Source organism: Cervus canadensis, chromosome 16 (genome assembly GCF_019320065.1).
Source record: "Cervus canadensis isolate Bull #8, Minnesota chromosome 16, ASM1932006v1, whole genome shotgun sequence".
NCBI classification, from domain to species: Eukaryota; Metazoa; Chordata; class Mammalia; order Artiodactyla; family Cervidae; genus Cervus; species Cervus canadensis.
In genome coordinates, this window is record NC_057401.1 from 22,796,636 (window position 1) to 22,816,866 (window position 20,231).

The window sequence follows — 20,231 nt, forward strand, 5'->3', positions numbered from 1 at the left end:
AGCAGGAAAACACTGACGTATAATGAAGGGAAAAGTCAATTAATTAAAACAGATCAGGAAGTAACACAGATGAAAGTAATAGTAAGGAACATTTAAACAGTTTTTAAACTGTATTCTGTTGTTCAAGAAGCTGGAGGAAAGTTAAGTAGACACATGGAAAACATTAAACACATACAAATGAACTTCAAGCAAAAAAACTATACATGTCTCACTGAAAAGGATTAAGGACAGATTAGGTAATGCAGAAGCAAAGATTAATGAATCTGAAGATACAGCATGAGAAAAGACCTGAAATGAAACACAGAAAAAATGAACACAGCATTAGTGAATCATGACCCAGATTCATGATTGATGGGAAATTTACAGCACTAATTATCTATATTAGAAAAGGAAAGCTCTGAAATCAATGACCTCACCTGCTTCTTTTAAAAAACTAGAAAAAGACCAAATGAAGCCCAAAGTAATAAGAAAGGAAATAAAAAGTCTAAATTTACTTACAGAAACCAGAGAAAATTTAAACTTTTAAACAGTATGGTAAGAAACAAAGCTATCTTAAGATATGATTTTAAAACTACAAAGAGAGCAAGAGAAGAAAAAAGGAACAGAGGGAAACTACAAAACAGCCAGAAAACAATTATCGAAAAGGCAGTACATACATACTTACCAATAATAAAATGTAAATGGACTAATTCTCCAATCAAAAGGCAGAATGGCTGAATGGATTAAAAAAAAACAAGATCCAGCTATATGCTGCGTATAGGAGACTCACTTCAGAGGTATGACACACAGACTCAAAAGTGAAGGAATGGAAAAAGATACTCCATGCAAACAGAAACCAAAAGAAAGTTTTGGTAGCTACACTCACGTAAAAAAAATAAACTTTAAAACTGTAACAACATACAAAGTAGGATATTACATAATGATAAAGGGGCCAGTCCAACAAGATGATATAGTATTTATAAACATTTATGCACCCAGCACAAGAGCACCTAAATGTACAAAGCAAATATTAACAGCCCCAAAATCCCATTTAAAAAGAAAGCTACTCACTCAGCGCAAACAGTTTTTCCTGCTGATGTATGTGCAGATACTAAAACAGACTGATTATTATCAACACACTGAATGGCTTCTCTTTGAAAAGCATCAAGAATGAATGGATACTCCTAAAAAAAAATTAATATATATATGAAGATACCTTGCCACATCAGAACATACTTAAAACCAAGAGATGCTACCCCCAGAAGCGTTATGGAAGCATTTATGAGTCTACTTGGGAAACATTCTATCCACTAGAGAAAATTAGGAATAATTAAAAAGAAAACTTCAACAAGACAGAATATAAGTTATTTCTGCCATCTAATTTTTCAATTATTATATTATGCTTACACGTATACTAATTACAACAATTATTACCATATATTAAGAACATGCTTTATAGGAGGCACTGGAACACATTTCCCACATATTAATCTCCACAGCAACTCCTAACATAGGTATAGTTTTCTTTCCCAGATGGGAACACTCAAGAGTCTGAAAAGTCAAGTCCTCAATGAAGTTCACTCAGCAGAGGCAGAATAATATATGTATCAGATTTTAAAAATTCAAGTTTACCACACTGTACTGCCTTTTTTACTTAAAGAAAATGACTTGGAAAACCTACACTACTCTCTTACAGTCTATCAGGGATTCAAAATGCATTTAGTATCAGCATTAGAGTTTAAGTTTCATTAGAAGCTTGTTAGGCTCCAGAACTGTATGCAAAACATATTGTACATATGCATTTTTTTCTGGAGAAAGATTGATACTTTTCATTAAATTCTTTGAAAAATCTTATCACATGATGCTTGGTTTTCAGTATGGTTGTTTACTGATTTGGTTCTCACCATATCTGACTTCAAGTGGAGGCTTCAGAGTGTGTAATTGCATACATACACACACAGAGGGAAATAGAAAGTTTTTAAAGTTTTACCTTTTAAAGTTTACCTTTAAGACTTTTAGGAAAACAGACTCACAAAACTGTACCAACTATACTGTTCAAGGTACAAACCTTTGCAGCTTTTCCAACTCGAGGTTTCAGTGGTAGATAATCTTCATCTGCAGGAAGTGCAACCTGATGTTTGAAAAAAACAAGAACTGACACATTCAGCATACAATAATTAATGACGGTCTGAAAAATAAAGGTGATGAACTAAAGTGTTCTGACAGTCTTAGACACTATAAAATTAAATAACCATCTTCAAGAACAAGGCAAAATGCAAATGTAACAACATTCAAAAAAAGTGTTTACCTAATAGTTATGTAATCAAAAGCATTTAAGTCTACCTCCAGAAAGAAACTGTGTTTATTAAGGTCTAGGACTTATCTCAGCTATCTTTGTATATTCTATATCTAATGTACTTCTTGACATTAATGAATGCTCAAAAAAGCTGAATGGACATAAAAAGAGATGCCACTATATGAAAGAAAACTATGTAGAATAAAGTATTCCTTAGAACAGGAAATTAATTTTCCTCTAGTGAAGATTAAGATCTGCAGAGCAGTTCACAATATATCTAAATTCCCAAGACTTAAGCCAAGTAGTGTATGAATAATCAACAAGGGCAAAGTAAGGTACACAAAGAAGTCAGAAATCATTTCTAAGAGCAAAATTTCAACAAACAATTATGAAATAAGATTAGCTATCTTAAAAATATTCAGATTGTTGGTAAACTTGCAATTCAATTGCAATCAAGATGACATGTGCAGCATTTCAAAAAGTAGCAAGTAGAAGCTGACTATAACTAAGTGAAACAATAAATTATGAAACCTAATGAAAAGTATCTAAAATAATGAATGTGTCGAAAGAAACTTGACATTCTAAATGGAATCTATATGGTAAAAATAACCCTATATGCAAAACAGAAAAAGAGACACAGATGTACAGAACAGACTTTTAGACTCAGTGGGAGAAGGCGAGGGTGGGATGTTTTGAGAGAACAGCATTCAAACAAGTATATTATCAAGGGTGAAACAGATCACCAGCCCAGGCTGGATGCATGAGACAAGTGCTCGGGGCTGGTGCACTGGGAAGACCCAGAGGGATGGGGTGGGGAGGGAGGTGGGAGGGGGGATCAGGATGGGGAACACATGTAAATCCATGGCTGATTCATGTCAATGTATGGCAAAAACCACTACAATATTGTAAAGTAATTAGCCTCCAACTAATAAAAATAAATGGAAAAAATAAATAAATAAATGGAAACTATAAAGGGGTAGAATTTGGAAGCTTATTCAGCAAGCATTACAAAAGGGTAAATTTAGGAGGTGTTTTTATTAGTAAATGAACCTTTCTGGGGGACAGGAATAGTTTTCATCAATCTTTCCCTTAAGACTACATATTCTCCTTTATTATGACTCTAAGAAATTTCTAAGTAGTTTGATTCCCAGGTAGTTTGGTAGTAAGAGGATTACTTATCCATTAATTTTAGGAAATGTTCTTTTTTTGCTACACTATACCATGAATATGAAAGTGATTCTGTTCTAAAGACCACAATCGCTAGCACACTGACAAAATCAAATTTCTGAATCTGAAAATCTTAGGACTAGATCCTCAATCATGGTGTGATCCAGTTGTCTCACTTCCCTCACACTTCTCCTTGATACTTGCTATGACATGAACAAAAAACATTAACACAAAGCAATTAAGATTTTAACATCTCTGAGATTTAATATCAACAACAACAAACTGTGTTTTCACATGTATGAGAATCAGCGTTTTATGTTTATTCTTTAAAAACAGTGTGAGTAACACTAACATAAAACAGACAGGGAGAAGAGAAACCTACAGGGACTAAGGAGTCAGAAAAAAAGAAAACCAACAGAAAAATCAAATAGACTTAGCAATTAGTTATTGGTGATTTTTTCCAGAACAGTTTGGAAGACATGGAGAAAGAAGAAATCTAACTACAGTAGATTAAAAGAGGACTGGAAGGCTAGGAAGTTGAGCAGGGATTTTCTAAGCAGAGCAATCAATAACACCTCTGAAAAGAAAGGACTATATATATACTTTTTGCGTGTGTGTGTGTGTGTGGTGTTTCTCTTTATATTCAGTGAATAATAAAATGTGCCTGGCATTCAAAAGATAGGTACTAAATGAATAACTACAAGAAGAAGAAGAAACAACACAGTGGTTAAAAGGAAGACATACAACAAGAGAAGCTTTCAAATAATCATATGCTGATAAGAAAGGGAAAACAGAAAAGGAAACACTAGAAACAGTCAAGGGAAAATGGAGTGATCCAAGTCTTGGCAGAGGCCGGATAAGATACGACCAAGAACACTGACAGAGCAACCCTCCTCAGCCTAAACAATGCAGTACCTCTTCCTTGGAGTGGATGTGACTCCAACTTGGTATCTTTGAACCACTAGATAAAGAAAAAGGTAAGGTGACCTGCTAAAAAAGTGAGAGGAGATAACAGGATGGAGGGTTTGAGGATAATCATGAAGGAGGACAGAAGGAACCTTTGACTTCCTGAGAGCTAAATTTGTGTTTGGTTTTTCTTTCCCATCTTTTTAAGACCACAGTTTCAAAGAGGGTCTCACGTAAGTGTTAAATGTATGATCTAATGGATATTATACCCACCAAACTAAGTGCTATTCTAAAGGAACATAAGGAAATTTCAATTAAAAAGACAAGTATTTTTTTAAAAGGCTCCAAATCTAATCAAAAGCAATTTTTGTTAATTTGGAATTATTTTGCTTATTCAATAAAGACTTCTAGTAAGATTCCCCAATTATCTGTAGTAATAACTTGTCAGGTTACATGGTGAAGGCAAAGGGGCTTAATAGAAAGAACTAGTGTTACAATTTCCTTACATCCTTCCGGTTCATAAACTCTCAGTGATAAAGGGTTACTACAAGCTATCCGTGACCACCATCTTGTGGCAGAACAATGAAACTGCAATATATCGGCTGTCAGAGGAAGATGAAAAAGCACAGGACCTGTAAAACATCACTGTTACCTGACTTTAGGAGCATGGGAATGAACACATACTAAATGCCTACTCTGTGCTGGGTATCTTACCTAATTTTCTTACATAATCTTCACAACAATCCCATGATGTAATTCTTATTATTCTAAATTTACAAATTAGAAAACTAACATCAGAGGTTAACATGTTTATCCAAGACTGTAGTTAGGAAAAGCACTGTCAGTATCCAAGCTCAGGTCTGAATACAAAGCCCCAGCTCCTTCCACTAGACTATGCACTCTGCAGAAAAGCTACTTATTGTTTCCAAAGCCCTTAAGGCTAAACCACCTGCTCATCAGACAAGATAATCCAAAGCAAAATCCCACTCACAACACCACCTCAATCATACACTGTTTGTGCTTACCTCATGTGTACACCCTTCAACAGTTTCAACTGACTGTACCTTGACTCTGGGCATCAGGTCAGCCAAACTTAAAAAAAGTTATTAAAATTACATTAAGATATTGATAAATTACTGAGAATTACATAAGCAGAGAATTCAAAATGATCAGCTAGCATCTCTTATTACAAATACAAAACAAAGAGACTCCAAGTAATTATTCAAAGAATTATGTTAACTTAGATCCAGTGACTATTTTAAATAAAAAGAACCTCTACAAAGCATTATCATTACTTCAAAACGCAAAGATGCTTATAAAAACCATTACATGATAGAAAGTATAAAATAAACTAGCCTAATACAGATGTTGCTATAATTCATAAGTGTTTCCTAGTCTCATCAGAATCCTAGGTTTTACTCATGTAGGTTCTCTGTTTAGACTCTTAAAGGACATGACTGTGGATAAATTAAAGAAAAACATGTATTTCTGCACAAGATTTATCATCCTCTCATTGGCTGTACTTTTGATTTTTACTTTAAATCAATAACCATACTTTGGGTAAAACTCAAGGGTTACTACAAGACGCAACAATGATTTTAAACTATAAATATTATTTTGTAACCTATTCCACTAGCTTAGACAAACAGTGTATCTTAAATGTTTCAGGGACACATCTATCACCATCTATAGTACCTACTTTTGCTAGTTACAACAACAGCTAGCTGGTTAAACAAACAAACAAACAAAAAAAACCACTGGAGTAAATTTTCCATTGTAGCGCCAAGCTAGAATACGGCAAACAAGGAGGGAAAAGCAAAACAAAGTCAGGATCATCATAACGATAGGATACAGGTCAACCTAAGAAACCAGCATCAATATCTAGAAAGTTTCAACTTTTGAAATGAGAGAAACATCAACTATTTCAGCCTCAGATATCCACTGGTCTCCCTCATTGATAGTAGTCTTAAGATTCATAGCCACTCTACTGCTGCATGCAAGAGTGAAAATCTAATTCCTCCTAATGCTCCTCCTCAAGTCAGTTTTATTCTTTCCTTTTATCCCACACTTCCAGTGATCCTCTTCTTGAGACATTAACAAATAAATAAAAAGTGTCATTTCTTCTTTTTAAAAAATCAGGCTTCAGGACTTCCATGGTGGTCTGGTCGGTGAAGAATCCACCTGCAGATGCAGGGGACACAGGTTTGACCCCTGGCCTGGATAGATCCCACATGCCATGGAGCAACTAAGCCCGGGCACTCCAACTACTGAGCCCGTGTGCTGCAACTCCTGAAGCCCGAGTACCTAGAGCTCTTGCTCCTCAACAAGAGCAGTGCACTGAGAACGCAATGAGAAGTCGCTCACAGCACTGCAATGAGAAGCCAGTCCTCGGCAATGAAGAGGAGCCCCTACTCCAACAACTAGAGAAAGCCCATACCCAGCAACAAAGATCTTGTTTAGACCAAAAAAAAAAAAAAAAATCAAGCTTCAAGATTCTTTCTTAAAATTGGATTCAAAATATTAAAAATCTTTCTTTCCTATACTGTTTTCCATTTCCCCAAACACAGATAAACATTCTAGTTATATGTCTATTTGAGTATTTAAGAATATTTACCTTCACTTCTCTAATTCAACAAATACATTCATCAAGTAACAACATATAAGCAACTTTCAAAACTTCAGGTAACTACCCATTCTGAGTTACCAACATTTATGATAGTGGAAATACTACCTTAAATCTTCAGTTATTGACTCTTCCACCCTGGGTTTCTTTCCAAAAATAGGTTCATCAGCACCCTCGAAGTCTGCATCTCTCTTGGTTTTTCCAACATTAGTTGACTCTGACTGTAATTTACCATCAAAACATTTTCTGAAAAGTAAACAGGTTAGAATGAATTCTGAAACAGCACTTGTTACTTTAAGGGCAATTCCATATAATATTACCCTTGTATAATATACACTATTAGCAGAAAAAGTCACATAAATAGATGTTACAAACCAAAACTGGCTAGCGCCCAGAATATTCTAGTTTTAACCAATAAAACTGAACATTACTCCTTTTTCATTTCATATTTTCTTGGAAATTGTTTTTAAAATATTTTGCAACTCACATTATCACATTAACATAACTACTAACACAATATTCTTAAAAGTTAAAAAACACCATTATACATTTACATGAGCACTTTCAATAAACATTTAATACTTTTCTAGTGGCATAATATCAATATTTTGGAGAAAAAAAATTTTTTTGTGATTGGATTTACTGGTTAAAAGTAGTAACAATCAACAATGCTTGGTAGATTGGACATCCATAGGGTAATTCAATCTGACCCTTCTGCTCATTTACGCAAAAATCAATATAGATACTAGATCTACTTGTAAAAGGCAAAAACAACAAAGCCTCTAGAAGATAAAACAAGAAAACTATCTTTATGTTTTATTAAATGACATAAAATTATTAATCAAAAAGTAATTCTGATGAGTTGGACTGCATTGAAACTAAGAGCTTCTGTAAATGAAAAGGTACTCTTAAGAGAGGAAGAGGTGGGGAGAGAGGTGGGAGGGGTTCAGGATGGGGGACACATGTACACCCATGTCTGGTCATGTCTACGTATGGCAGCTACCACTACAATACTGTAAAGTAAGCCTCCAATTAAATTAATTTTTTTTAAAAAGAGGAAAGACAAAGTAGGAGAAAACACACATGTAACTAACAAAAGGCATGTATATCTAAAATACTGGAACACTACAAATTTAAGAAGATAACCCAATTTAAAAATGAGTAAAAGACTAGAACAGGCACTTTATAAGATATCCAAATCACCAATAAGCATATGAAAAGAAGCTCAGAAACCATTAATTACAGGAAAATGGAAATTAGACTATACAGTATCACTGGCTCTTGAATTTTTGATCTCAGAATCCTTTTCCATTCTAAAAGTTACTCAGTATTCCAAGGAATTTTGTTTATGTAGTCATATCTATTGATATTTACCATATCAACTATTAAAACTGAAAAAACTTTAAGTTTAGTTATTCATTTTAAAGTGGCAATAACTATTTGAAGTTAGGGCTTCTCCAACGGCTCAGTTGGTAAGGAATCTGCCTGCAATACAAGAGACACAGGAGACGTGGGTTCAATCCCTGGGTGTGGAAAATCGCCTGGAGAAGGAAATGGCAACTCACGCCAGTATTTTTGCCTGGAAAATCCCATCAACAAAGGAGCCTGACAGGCTACAGTCCATGGGGTCACAAAGAGTTGGACAAGACTGAGCACAAGGCAATGCTGAGGCTTAACTGACCTATTAGAAGTTAACATAAATAACATTTTTGACAGAAAATAAGAATTTTCCCAAAAAGATTTAAACGAGAAGAACGGCACTGTTTTCTATTATTTCAAGTCCCTTTAATGTCTAGCTTAATAGAAGACTGCTGGACTCTCATCTGTTTGAACTTGTGATATGGTTTTTGGCTTAAGTATATGAAGAAAAATCCAGTCTCATATAGTTGAAAAGAAGCAGACTTTTCACAGAACTGGGAATATTCCTCTGACCCCACATCAAAACTTAATCATACTTTGAAAAGTACTGCTAGAGCTACAGTCAAGAATTTTACAATGTTGAGCAAAAGCTAGACACAAAATAACATATATGAATCCATTTACATTATATCTACAAACAGGAAAAAAAAAGTAACACATGTGGTTATCATGTTAGTCAATTTTCTGGGGGAAAAAGAGGAGGGATTTCTACAATATTCTATTTTTCATCCCAAATGGGGTTACACTGGCACGTTCACTTTATAAAAATTTGCCCCCCCCCAAAAAATTTGTCCCATAATTTCCACACCTTTCTTACATATGTTTTATTTCAATAGTAAAGTTTTTTTTTAAGAGCCAATGAATACTAGTATTGATCTAAATGCTATAATCTTTCTATAACAGAGTTTATTCTTTGATGCTTAGCAAAACCTGAAATATGTAAAACATCTCACTCTCAATTTAGTGGAATAGGTATTCATAGTTATCCCACATTACTTACATGAATCTCCTTTGGACAAGCCATTAATATCTTTGGCTTTCAGTAAAAGAAGACATTTAAATGATAATTATGATTCCTCTAAGATTTTATTATTCTGTCTGAATTAGTAAGCATCAACCATACCATTGTAATAAAAACCTACTAGCAAAAAAAAACAACAAAAACCTACTAGCAGTTGATGATAACTATAAAACAAAGAAATACAGATCCTATACCTTTGAGAAGCTTAAAACCTAACTTCATGGTGGAATATTTTCCTTCAGAAGAGTTCCATTATTCTTTAATATTGTATTCTTATCTAAACAACTAAATCTGAAGCTAATCAAGTCTCTACATCCATACTGTTTAAGATATATACATGCAATTACCAACGTACTTTAAATTTCTAATAACCATATTAAAATAGTTTCAAAAGAACCCAATTTTAATATACTTCATTTAACTTCAAATATACTACATATTAAAATTTCAATATATAAAAATAAAAATGAACCACTGGATATTTTTTATATCAAGTCCTCAAAATACAGTGTATATTTTCAATTTAATGCACATCTCAATTCTGATTAGCTACATTTAAGTGCCCAACAGTTACAGGTAGGTAGTAGCTATTACTGCAGTCTTCTCTTATCTGTGTTTTGCTTTCCAAGGCCTCAGTTACCCTGGGTCAACTGCGGTCCAAAAATATTAAACGGAAAATTAGTATTTTTAATTTTTAAACTGGACACCTTTCTGAGCAGCACTCTGAAATCTCGTGCACTCCTGCTCCATCCCACATGGGACATGAATCATCCCTATGTCCACAGCATCCAGCTTGTTAGTAACTTAGTGGCTGTCTAAATTCTCAGATCACTGAAGTGGTATGGCAGCACTTGTGTTTTAAGTAATTCTTGTTTTACTCAATAATGGCCCCAAACTGCAAAAGTAGTGATGTTGGCAATTTTGAGAGCCAAAGAGAAGCTGTACAGTGCTTACTTTAAGTGAAAAGGTGAAAGTTCTCAAATTATATATTGATATAATTATTTTATTAATAATTTTAATCTCTTACCATGCCTAATTTATAAATTATGCTTTCATAGATAGTATTACAGGAAAAAAAAAAAAAAAACTACACACATGTTTTGGTACTCTCCAAGGTTCCAGGCATCCACTGGAGCTCTTGGAACCTATCCCACTCAGATAAGGGGTTGTTCAGTCGCTAAGCCATGTCCCCATGGACTGCAGCATGCTAAGCTTCTCTGTCCTTCACCATTGCCTGGAGTTTGCTCAAACTCATGTCCATTGATTCGGTGATGCTATCCAACCATCTCACTCTCTGTTGGGGCATTCTCCTCCAGATAAGGGGAGGGGAGTGCTATACATTGGATAGTTCAGTTCTAGATATAAGGACAGTTTATAGTAAATAATTGAGGATAGAGAAGCTAGTTAAATGATAGTATAAGAGCAATCTCAGGATGTGGGAAACTATACAGGACAAATGAGCTGGTTTCTCCTCTCATCTACACTTCCAGAAGAAATCAACAGCATAAGGAAAAAAGAGACTTGTAAAATAAAGGACTTCAGGGATATAACAGGGGCTTCTCAGGTAGTGCTAGTGGTAAAGAACCCACCTGCCAATCCAGGAGACATAGAGACTTGGGTTCAACCCCTGGGTGGGGAAGATCCCCTGGAGAGCAGGGCAACCCACTTCAGTATTCTTGCCTGGAGAAACCCACAGACAGAGGAGCCTGGTGGGCTATCGTCCACTGGGTCTCAAAGAGTCGGACACAGCTTAGCAACTGAGCACGCATGCATGCATCTTCATAACATCATAGTTGCCCATTCAAACTACAGAAATTAATTATTTCTGTCTAGAAAAAAACAAAAATCAGCTGTCCTTCCTCATTTTCCCTGAAAAGTTATCCAAAACTACTAAACCCTCTAACTTAATGAGAGAGGAAGACGTCCTTTCTGTTATTCTTTCTTATGTGTGACACTTCACATTCTTTGATTGTTCTGATGTCCCTCTAATCTCTGTCATGTGTATGAAAACTACACATTCCCAGAGAAATCTTCACTTCAAACAGTACCAACTCAAATAACATCCAGATATATACCTTCAGTTCTGGTATTACTTCAAATCCAAATTAAAACCGCCCCATGGATACTTCAATATGGATACACTATCATCACTTCACTTTGCCTAGAGCCAAATTAATTTCCAAATCAAAATCACCTATAAATTTCCCTATTTTTCTTCTTCCTGATATCCAAATTCAAAACATCTCTTTTGACTTCCTTTCCATTGTTCTCAGTAAATTAAGCCTGTCAATTTTTTCCTTTACAACATTTTATATCTTTCTTTTTCCTTCCTTCTGTCACCTCCTGAGCTGAAGTCCTTATAATCTCATAATTAGACAATTTAAATACTTTTTAATTTACTTTTACTATCAGTGCCTTTCCTCTTTAAATATATTGACAAATGCTACCAAATTAATTTTTCTAAACTAACACCCTACTTCTCCAGTTACCAAGTTACCTGTTCACTGGGTGCACTCCCCCACTGGGGTTTTTTAAAAATAAAATCAAAAGTCATATGCTTGCTATTCAAGGCCCCTCATAATCTAAAACCAATTTATATCCTCTGCCTTATCTCTTGTAGTCCTAAGCAAACACTGCTTCTAGGCCAGTCCGTGCTACCAAAAAACAAAAAAATCTCAGCATCAATAAGAAATCATTTCCTCAACTTAGGATAGCTTCTTGCATGTAAAGCTCTCTGGACACCACAAACAGATACCACTTTTCTGAACTTTAATAGCACTTCACTGTACATACAGCTTATTCTATTCCAATCTCCTACTAACTCTTTAAACTAGGTATCTGTTCCACTTCCTCACTTCAAATAAAAATCCCTTGAAAGCAAAATTATGTTTAACTTAACTCAAGCATCTACTGGGTATCTTCCTCCAATGTCAAGAGTAAATTTTCACTACTAAGGAATCATCTTATTTTAATTGACGTCTCAGGGACCAGTAATTTTTTAAGTTTTTCTTAATGAAATCAAAGAAAGCCAGCATCTAAGAATCCAATATATGCTAAGCACTGTTAGGCGCTTTACACATACTATCTCATTTATTCTTCACCAAAACCCTAGTGGTTGGTGCTACCGCCTCATTTATGGGCAAGAAAACTCCAGCTTGGAGACTGAATTTCTCTCCCTTCTGCTATTTACCCTGTCCTCTCCAAGTCACATTTTCTAACCTTCTTGCCTGGTGGCTCAGAGATTAAAGCGTCTCCTGCAATGCCAGAGACCCGGGTTCGATCCCTGGGTCGGGAAGATCCCCCGAAGAAGGAAATGGCAACCCACTCCAGTATTCTTGCCTGGAGAATCCCATAGACCGAGGAGCCTGGTGGGCTACAGTCCATGGGGTTGCCAAAGAGTCGGACACGGCTGAGCGACTTCACTTTTCACTTAATCTTTAACTCAACTGTTGATTCGTTTCGTGTATTAAACGCTCTGTGCCCAGTTCGTGCTGGTGCTGCGGGTGCAGAAGCTAAGAAAAAGCTGCCATGCCCTCACGACCCCACGGGTAGACTCAGGCAGGAGCCAGAAGCCCTCACGCCGGCGTCAGGGAAGGGCAGGGCTAGGAGCCCACGCTGCATGCAATCACCGGGAAACGGCAAGACCCAGCTTCCCCAAACCAACATTTTTCCTCCCTCTTAAGCAATTTTCTCAACGCCCTTCACTTCCCTACTCCAATCATGTACCCCTACACCCACCCCACTTATCGAGGTCTTCAGAAGACAGAACAATTTTCTTCCTTCAACATTGGGGTTATTTTCCTTACCCGGCCTTTTCTGCAGACCCTGGCGGCCCCTTCCATTTCCCCTTTTCCTTTTCCTTGTCTTTTTTGGCTCCGGGAGCCGTGGTCGAGTCGTCCTCGAACACGCTGAAGAGCTCATCCCCGAAAGCGTCAGCCATCTTCCGAAGCTGCGAGACTCTATTTCCCTCCTACCCACAATGCTCCGCGACCGCACCAACAGTGACGACAGTGAGGCTAGAAGAAGCCTCAACGGGGGCCCGCGGATGACAAAATTAGTGGAGTTACACAGTCGCCGAGACTTCTTCCCCGTTTCAGTTTTCTCCTCTGATCTTTCCTTTCCTTTCCCACTGGCGGAGGAACAGCTCCGTAGATAAGAAGGGAGCTCGGCCAGGATTCCCGGCACCCCGCAGACACCTCGGGGGCGGAGAAGAGGCGGGGTCTTGGTGAGCCCGACCAATTACGAAGCAGCGGTCGTCCAGGCCCGAGAAGCCCGGATTGAGGGCGCACGGTGGCGGCGTGGGACCAGGGGAATGTAAAGATTTCTTGGAGGCCGTGCTGGAGTGGTCCCGGCAGCTGGACAGGGAGGGGTCTTCTGCCACAGCTGCAACATGGGCGGCAAGAACAAGAAACACAAGACCCCGGGGGCCGCGGCCGTCCGGGCTGCCGTGTCTGCTTCCAGAGCCAAATCCACCGAGGCCGGAGCTACTGGGGAGGCCCAAAACAAGAAGCCTGTGTCCAGGCCGGCCCCAGCCGCCGCTGCCAGCACCAGGGAGCCCCGGGTCAAGCAAGGTATGAATGGTCAGGCCCCGGACTCCTCCGGAGCCTCAACTACCAGACCCGAGGGAGAAGCTTTCGCACGTGGGCAGACCCTCTATCTTAAAATTTATTTCACACCCAGAGCTACTGTCTACCCATCTGGTAGCCTTGTTTTAGATTAGTGTAGGCTGTTCGGGCCTCCGGAGTTCCGACGGTAGCGTCCCCCACCTAACCTCCATTTGCCTTGAGAAGAAACAAAAAAAATTTGCATTAGCGCTCGTTTTTGCAGAGATCAGTCCTGAGCCGCCCTCTAAACTAGCGAGGCGAATGCAGAGAGTAGTGTGTGGAGTTGTTAACCTCCCAGAGCCAGACCCTTTTTCTCCTTGCTTCTCAGACCATTTTCAGCCACGATGTAGCGTTTCCATGTGTTATGGAAAAATCAGTACTTAATAAGAATTTCAGCGCTTACACCCGAATATGGGTATAATATATTGTAAAAAATTATTAGTGATCTTGACCGCAGCAATGCATTTTTGCTTCTTGTGCGTTTTGGTTTGATAACTCATCTTGGAGATTGCCAGTTCTGGCTGCAGATCAACAGCCCTCTATTAACAGCTGTTTTCAAAAGATGAACAATTATACGCTGTTTTGTTCTGTTGAGCGTGTTTGCTTGTTCTTACAGAAATATTCGTCTAACAAATATGTATTGAAAACCTCCGTGTATGGGATGAGCAAAATAGATAAATCATCACTCTTGGAGCTTGCCAATCTAATGGCAGAAGTAAATACACAAACATTGCGTTATGATTGTTAAGTGCTGCTAAGAGAATTTTACAGGGTAATATTTTTACTGGGAAAAAGGAGGAGTGTTGGATGGTGTCTTTGAGAAAGTGATGGTATTGGGGGGATGGATTGGTATTAACTCCAATTAAAATGGGGGGAATAGTATTTCTGTGTAGGAAGAAACACTTCGTGCCAAGATCTTGAGTCAGGAAAGGGCCTTTGAGATACTCAGAATGTAAGCACTGCCTAAGGAGGAAAGGAGATGAGACTAAAGTAGGCAGGTAACAAACTTTCACTTAGAAGATGAATAATAATTCTTTGTCCTGCAACTTATCGTAATATTTTAACTACAGAATTGCTGTGCCTGCAATTAGAAATGCATAGTATTTTTTCTTGACAATTCTGTGGCCCTTTTACTCTGTAAATCAGCCTCTTTCTTTTCACGCTATTCCTCTGAGTTCTTTGAATTTTCTAATCGTCATTTGTTGTATTCTTTGGCTTCCCAGTCCCCCAAACCCAAAATGTGACAGTTACTGAAGTGTCCATCTTAACAGTATGATTCCCTCTCCAGCCCTTCCAGAAGAACTCATCTACTTCCATTACTTCTATCTTTTCCTTTGTAGGTGACTCTTCAATCAGCACATCCAGTTGTGGTCTTGATTCCAAGCTCAAGTCAGCCATTTCTACACTGACTTGGAGATTTGGCCCTATTTTGGGAGCATGTCAAATTTAATAACATGGCTAATTATTCTCTCCCAAACTAGCTACTCCTGTGACTTCTTTGTTTCTTTTTCCTTATTCCTCTTTATTCAATGTCAGTAGTTCTTTTTCTTAATGGCTTCCTTTCTTCTTCACATCCAATCAGTTCTCAAGCTCCATGTAGTCTTTGCTTATTTGTCTTCCATGTATGCCCTTTTTCACTTTTGATTTATACTCTTCACGCCTCATTTTAGGCACTCATGAATTTCTGGAATATGAGCACAGCTTTCTAATGGATCTCCCTAGCTGTGTTCTTTTTTCCTCCTCCAGTCTGTCCTGCATAAAATGTTGGATTGATCTTCAGAATCACTGCATTGGTCATATCACTTCCCAGTTTTTTGTACAGCATTCTTACTGACATTGTGATAAAGTACAAACCATTCAGCTCGTATCTAAGACCCCCCTTTCTAGCCTTTTTACTTGTTCCTGTATTGTGTGTGTATGCTCCGTCATGTCCAACTCTTTGTGAGCCTATGGACTATAGCTCAACAGGCTTCTCTGTCCATGGCATTTTTCACGCAAGAATACTAGAGTGGGTTGCCATTTCCTCCTCCAGGATATCTTCCCAACCCAGGATTGAACCCAGGTCTCCTGCATCTCCTGCTTTGCAGGCAGATTCTTTACTACTGAACCACCAGGGAAACTAACTCTGGTATTCACCTATAACATTTTCTGTGTGTTTTCACTACCCCAAATTCAGCTGTTGGCTTTCTGCCTCCTTGTGTTTATTCTTGCCATTTTCTCTTATGGAATGGCATCTATCCCTAACACTGTCTATCAGAATCCTGTAATACCCACCCCCAGGTATCAACTACTTTTAAATTCTTCCTGTCGCCACAACTCGTGTATCATTGTTGTTTGAATCATTCTTTTTGGTATTTAGATCTGAGGAGTTACACATTTTATCTGTCCTACAAAATTATAGGAGGTAGGAACAGTTTCGTGGATATGTATTAATATCCCTCAATCTCTACTCAAATGCTCTGAATATAGTCATCCAAAAAATTTCTTGGGTAAGTGACAAGGAAAAATCAGAGAAATTATTAAGACCAAGAAATTGAGAGAACATGAGAGGTTATCTACCAAATTTGTAGAGAATTTTATGTAACTATAAATCAGTATCTATATATATAGCAGATAAATGTTGCAATGTGATTGCCACATGATTTTGTTTGTTTTCTTTTTTCTGTTTGGATATTTTTATATTATATATAATAGGGTTACTTGGAAGAAAAAAAAATACACAGAAAAAATTATCTCTAAACTCTTTTTTGCTCCTAATGTAAATGTAAGTATTTTACTCCCTTTCCATCTCTCTCTGTCTTTTTCAGACAATTTGAAAAATTGTACATAGCATATGTCCTAAAAATTGAACTCTCATCTACAGGTAGAAATTGGCTAGTGCTACAGAATAGTTCTTGGCACAGTTCTGGGTGTTCTTCCACTTCTGTTTTTTCATTTCTTTTGTTCATCAAATAATTCTTGAAGAGCTGCTATGTGCCAGGCAAGATTTGAGATACAGAGGATACCACAAGTACAGAACAGACTGTACTGCTTATTACTGAAGCTTGGTGGAGGCTATTTAGAACCATAAGGCTTGTGTTTGTGAATATTCTTAATCCTAGTTGAGACTTAAAATTTTAAGAGGGAAATAAGACAAGGGGACTGGTGCCTTGAATAAATTCATGAAAGCCATTACAAATATTTTTTAGGGTCACCAAAATAAAATAGAAAAATGCCATCAAAGAAAACAGTGTCTTGGTAAAGAATAAATCAGGTGGTGGGGTCTGTTTTGATTTAGAACAGAGATGGCTTTTCTGAGGAAACCTGCTGAGATGATTTGTAGCAACCAGCTATTACATCTGGAGACAGAATGAGGCTTAGGGAACAAAGGTGAAGGCCCTAAGGTGGGAGCTTGTAATGAAGCAGGAAGACAAGGTCTGTGTGGGTGGAGTGAAAGAGCGAGGAGGGTGTTGGTATTAAATGGGGAAGAGACCTTAGCTAGGAATAGTCAAGTAGTTGTGGCACTGTGGACTTCCTCAGACACCCTGACTGCTTCGATTATGTCAGCTAGCTCTCATTTTGGAGAAGGCAATGGCAACCCACTCCAGTACTCTTGCCTGGAAAATCCCATGGACGGAGGTGCCTGGTAGGCTGCAGTCCATGGGGTCGCACAGAGTTGGACACGACTGAAGAGACTTAGCAGCAGCAGCAACTCTCATTTATTCCCCAGATACTCGCGTTTATAGTTTACTTGGAAATTAGTTGTTTAATTACTTCATCAGAATAGCACTGTGAGGACAAGACTGGGTGTTATTCCTGACTGGATCTCTTGGCTGATTTGGATGCTCTTGGAGATGTGTGCTGTTGGTCAGAAGGGAGCCGGAGGGCCTCAATCCACCCGTCACCAGCATCAGCATCTCACAGTGAATGTCTCAGTGATAGTAGATCACTGTATGATGTAAAATGCAATACTGTGTAAAAGGAATACATTCTAAGAGTATTGGGCAACAGGAAACTGATTCTGTCCGATGCCTCTTTTTCCTCACTGAGTCGTCTTGAGGAAATCACTTAGTTTTTCTGTGCTTCAGCTTTACTAAGTATTTCTGAGAGCCAGTTACATAAGTTCCATTGTCCATGTATAGTCATTATAAATTGAAATCCTTAGCGCATTTGCCTTGAAGATACGTACTGCACACTAACCTCCTTATTTCCAGTCAAATTTCCAATAACTCCCTTCTTCTGAAACAAAACCAAAACTTGGAGAAGGGTTTCTGAACAGCAAAAAAGGTAACTGTCATACATCTTAGGCAGATTACTTGGCAAAAGAATGGGGACCATTTTTAATTCATGGCCTGTTGACTTAGGATTGTATTTGAAAATAGGGTTACTCATGTCCAAGTTTCGGTATCTGTTTTCTTCTGGTGCCATCACTTTTTCCTAGGTAACAGATTAGAATTTGGGACTGGGGAGCTGTTAGGTTTCCATTCTGAAAGTTGGCTGGCTGACAGGAGAAGAGACCAAATTAGAAGAGTCTCAGAATATTGGGTAGGCTCTGCAAGCCTCTTGGCACAATAATAGATATTCATAATAAATATTACATCATGAAATGCTATGAATTTTGCTTATTGTAGTATTATTATGGCAGGAAGTCTAAATACATTTTAGAAGGATTTCTGTCAGATTGTTTTAAAATGCATCTCAAATTTTGGAGTTTTAATTTGTACTGATTAAAAATCATTTGTTAGCATGTTTTAGGAAGAATTTGAAAATGAAAGGGCCTTACTGGTTAACTTGATTTAATTGGTAATATCCCTGGCATGATCTCATTATTACTTCAGTTTCTCAGAGAATTGATTAAAATGAAAGCACACCGTTTTCAGAGACCCTGACTGACATCCAGGGAATGCACAGCAGTATGAATGTTCATTCCCCTCTTGATGTTCTGGGGACTTAGATCTTCTTATATTTGCCTTCTTGAAGTTTGCAGTATAAACTGACCTCAGGCAAGTGATATGATTGGATGTTTTAGGTGCAGTGATTGAAGGAGACAAATGAGAACTGACTGCAGTCTTCAGTTCACTAAAAAACAAAACCAATCCAGAATCTCCTGATGGTCCAGTGAATAGAAACTTGGCATTTTCACTGCCAAGTTCAGTTACTGGTTAGGGAACTAAAATCCTGCAAGTGGTGTGGCACTGCCAAAACAAGAAAGAAAATAAAGCAAAAGTTACTAAAGGAATTTTACAATCTTATCTCTGTGAGTAACACGTCAACCTTGAACTGTTTCTAAGTATTATCTTGGTAATGAAACATCCATCTATAGAAAAGGTTAATGGTTGGTTGTGGGGTAGGGGGAGGGGTGCTTCTACATGGGTTTAGGGACTGATTAGTATGCTAAATTTGTGAATGAATTTACTACAACTGGTAAGACCCCCCAGAAATGATTAAAGACTGTTGATATGTACTCTATGACCATTGCCATTAGTTTATGAACAAGGTTACTAGGATTAAGGTAAAGTCTGAGACTAAAGGATGAGGAAAACCATACCAGAATTCTTACTATCTTTTAACATATTTGCTAGTATCTTAAAATGAACAAAGCACTTCCCTGGTGGCTCAGACGGTAAAGCATCTGCCTACACTGTGGGAGACCCGGGTTCGATCCCTGGGTCAGGAAGATCCTCTGGAGAAGGAAATGGCAACCCACTCCAGTATTCTTAGAGACTAAAATCCTTGAATTTAAAATTATAACAAGCAACTCTTTAATATTTAGGTTTCTCTGAGTGAAAAAAAATTCTTGTTTTAAGATTTATAAAAGCAGAGTAACTAGGTTTTGTACAATTCTGGGATTATTTTTATATAGCTGTGGTTCTCAAAAGTGTGCTCAGGGGATCCTGGGGAATTATTGAGACTTATCTAGCCAAGGCTTAATGAAATTAAACTATATTCATAATCTAAAATGTTTGTCATTTTCCTTTATATTTTCTCACTAGTGTACAGTGACTACTTGATGTGTGATATTATAGAAAAATGCTGAATATAGACATTAAGAGATTTTCAAAAGTAGAAAAGTTTTTTTATCTAGTAAACTTTTCATAAAAGTATTACTTATTTTAACACATAGTAAAATTTATTTTCAATGAATTAATGTTTTTAAATTTTTCTCTTTCATCAATATGTGAAAAATATCATTATTATAACCCACATAAACAAAAAGTACTTGGGATCTTCAGTAAT

At 37.5% G+C, this 20,231-nt stretch overlaps 2 protein-coding genes across 3 annotated transcripts in view; one reads left to right on the forward strand and one right to left on the reverse strand.

Annotated features, from left to right (window-relative positions):
• MTREX (Mtr4 exosome RNA helicase) overlaps nucleotides 1–13,418 on the reverse strand; it is a 94,019-nt gene extending 80,601 nt beyond the window's left edge. Inside the window, exons 1-5 of the mRNA XM_043488650.1 lie at nucleotides 13,218–13,418; nucleotides 7,080–7,217; nucleotides 5,374–5,440; nucleotides 2,048–2,110; nucleotides 1,051–1,163 (exon numbers count right to left, since the gene is read on the reverse strand). Coding sequence (XP_043344585.1) covers nucleotides 1,051–1,163; nucleotides 2,048–2,110; nucleotides 5,374–5,440; nucleotides 7,080–7,217; nucleotides 13,218–13,351 — 515 coding nt within the window. The 5' untranslated portion in view covers nucleotides 13,352–13,418. The remainder of the gene's footprint in view (nucleotides 1–1,050; nucleotides 1,164–2,047; nucleotides 2,111–5,373; nucleotides 5,441–7,079; nucleotides 7,218–13,217) is intronic.
• A 315-nt stretch (nucleotides 13,419–13,733) lies between these two features.
• The window catches only part of DHX29 (DExH-box helicase 29), a 44,886-nt gene continuing 38,388 nt past the window's right edge, over nucleotides 13,734–20,231 (forward strand). For both annotated transcript variants that reach the window (XM_043488648.1, XM_043488649.1), the window contains exon 1: nucleotides 13,734–13,982. In XM_043488648.1, coding sequence (XP_043344583.1) covers nucleotides 13,802–13,982 — 181 coding nt within the window. In that variant the 5' untranslated portion in view covers nucleotides 13,734–13,801. The remainder of the gene's footprint in view (nucleotides 13,983–20,231) is intronic.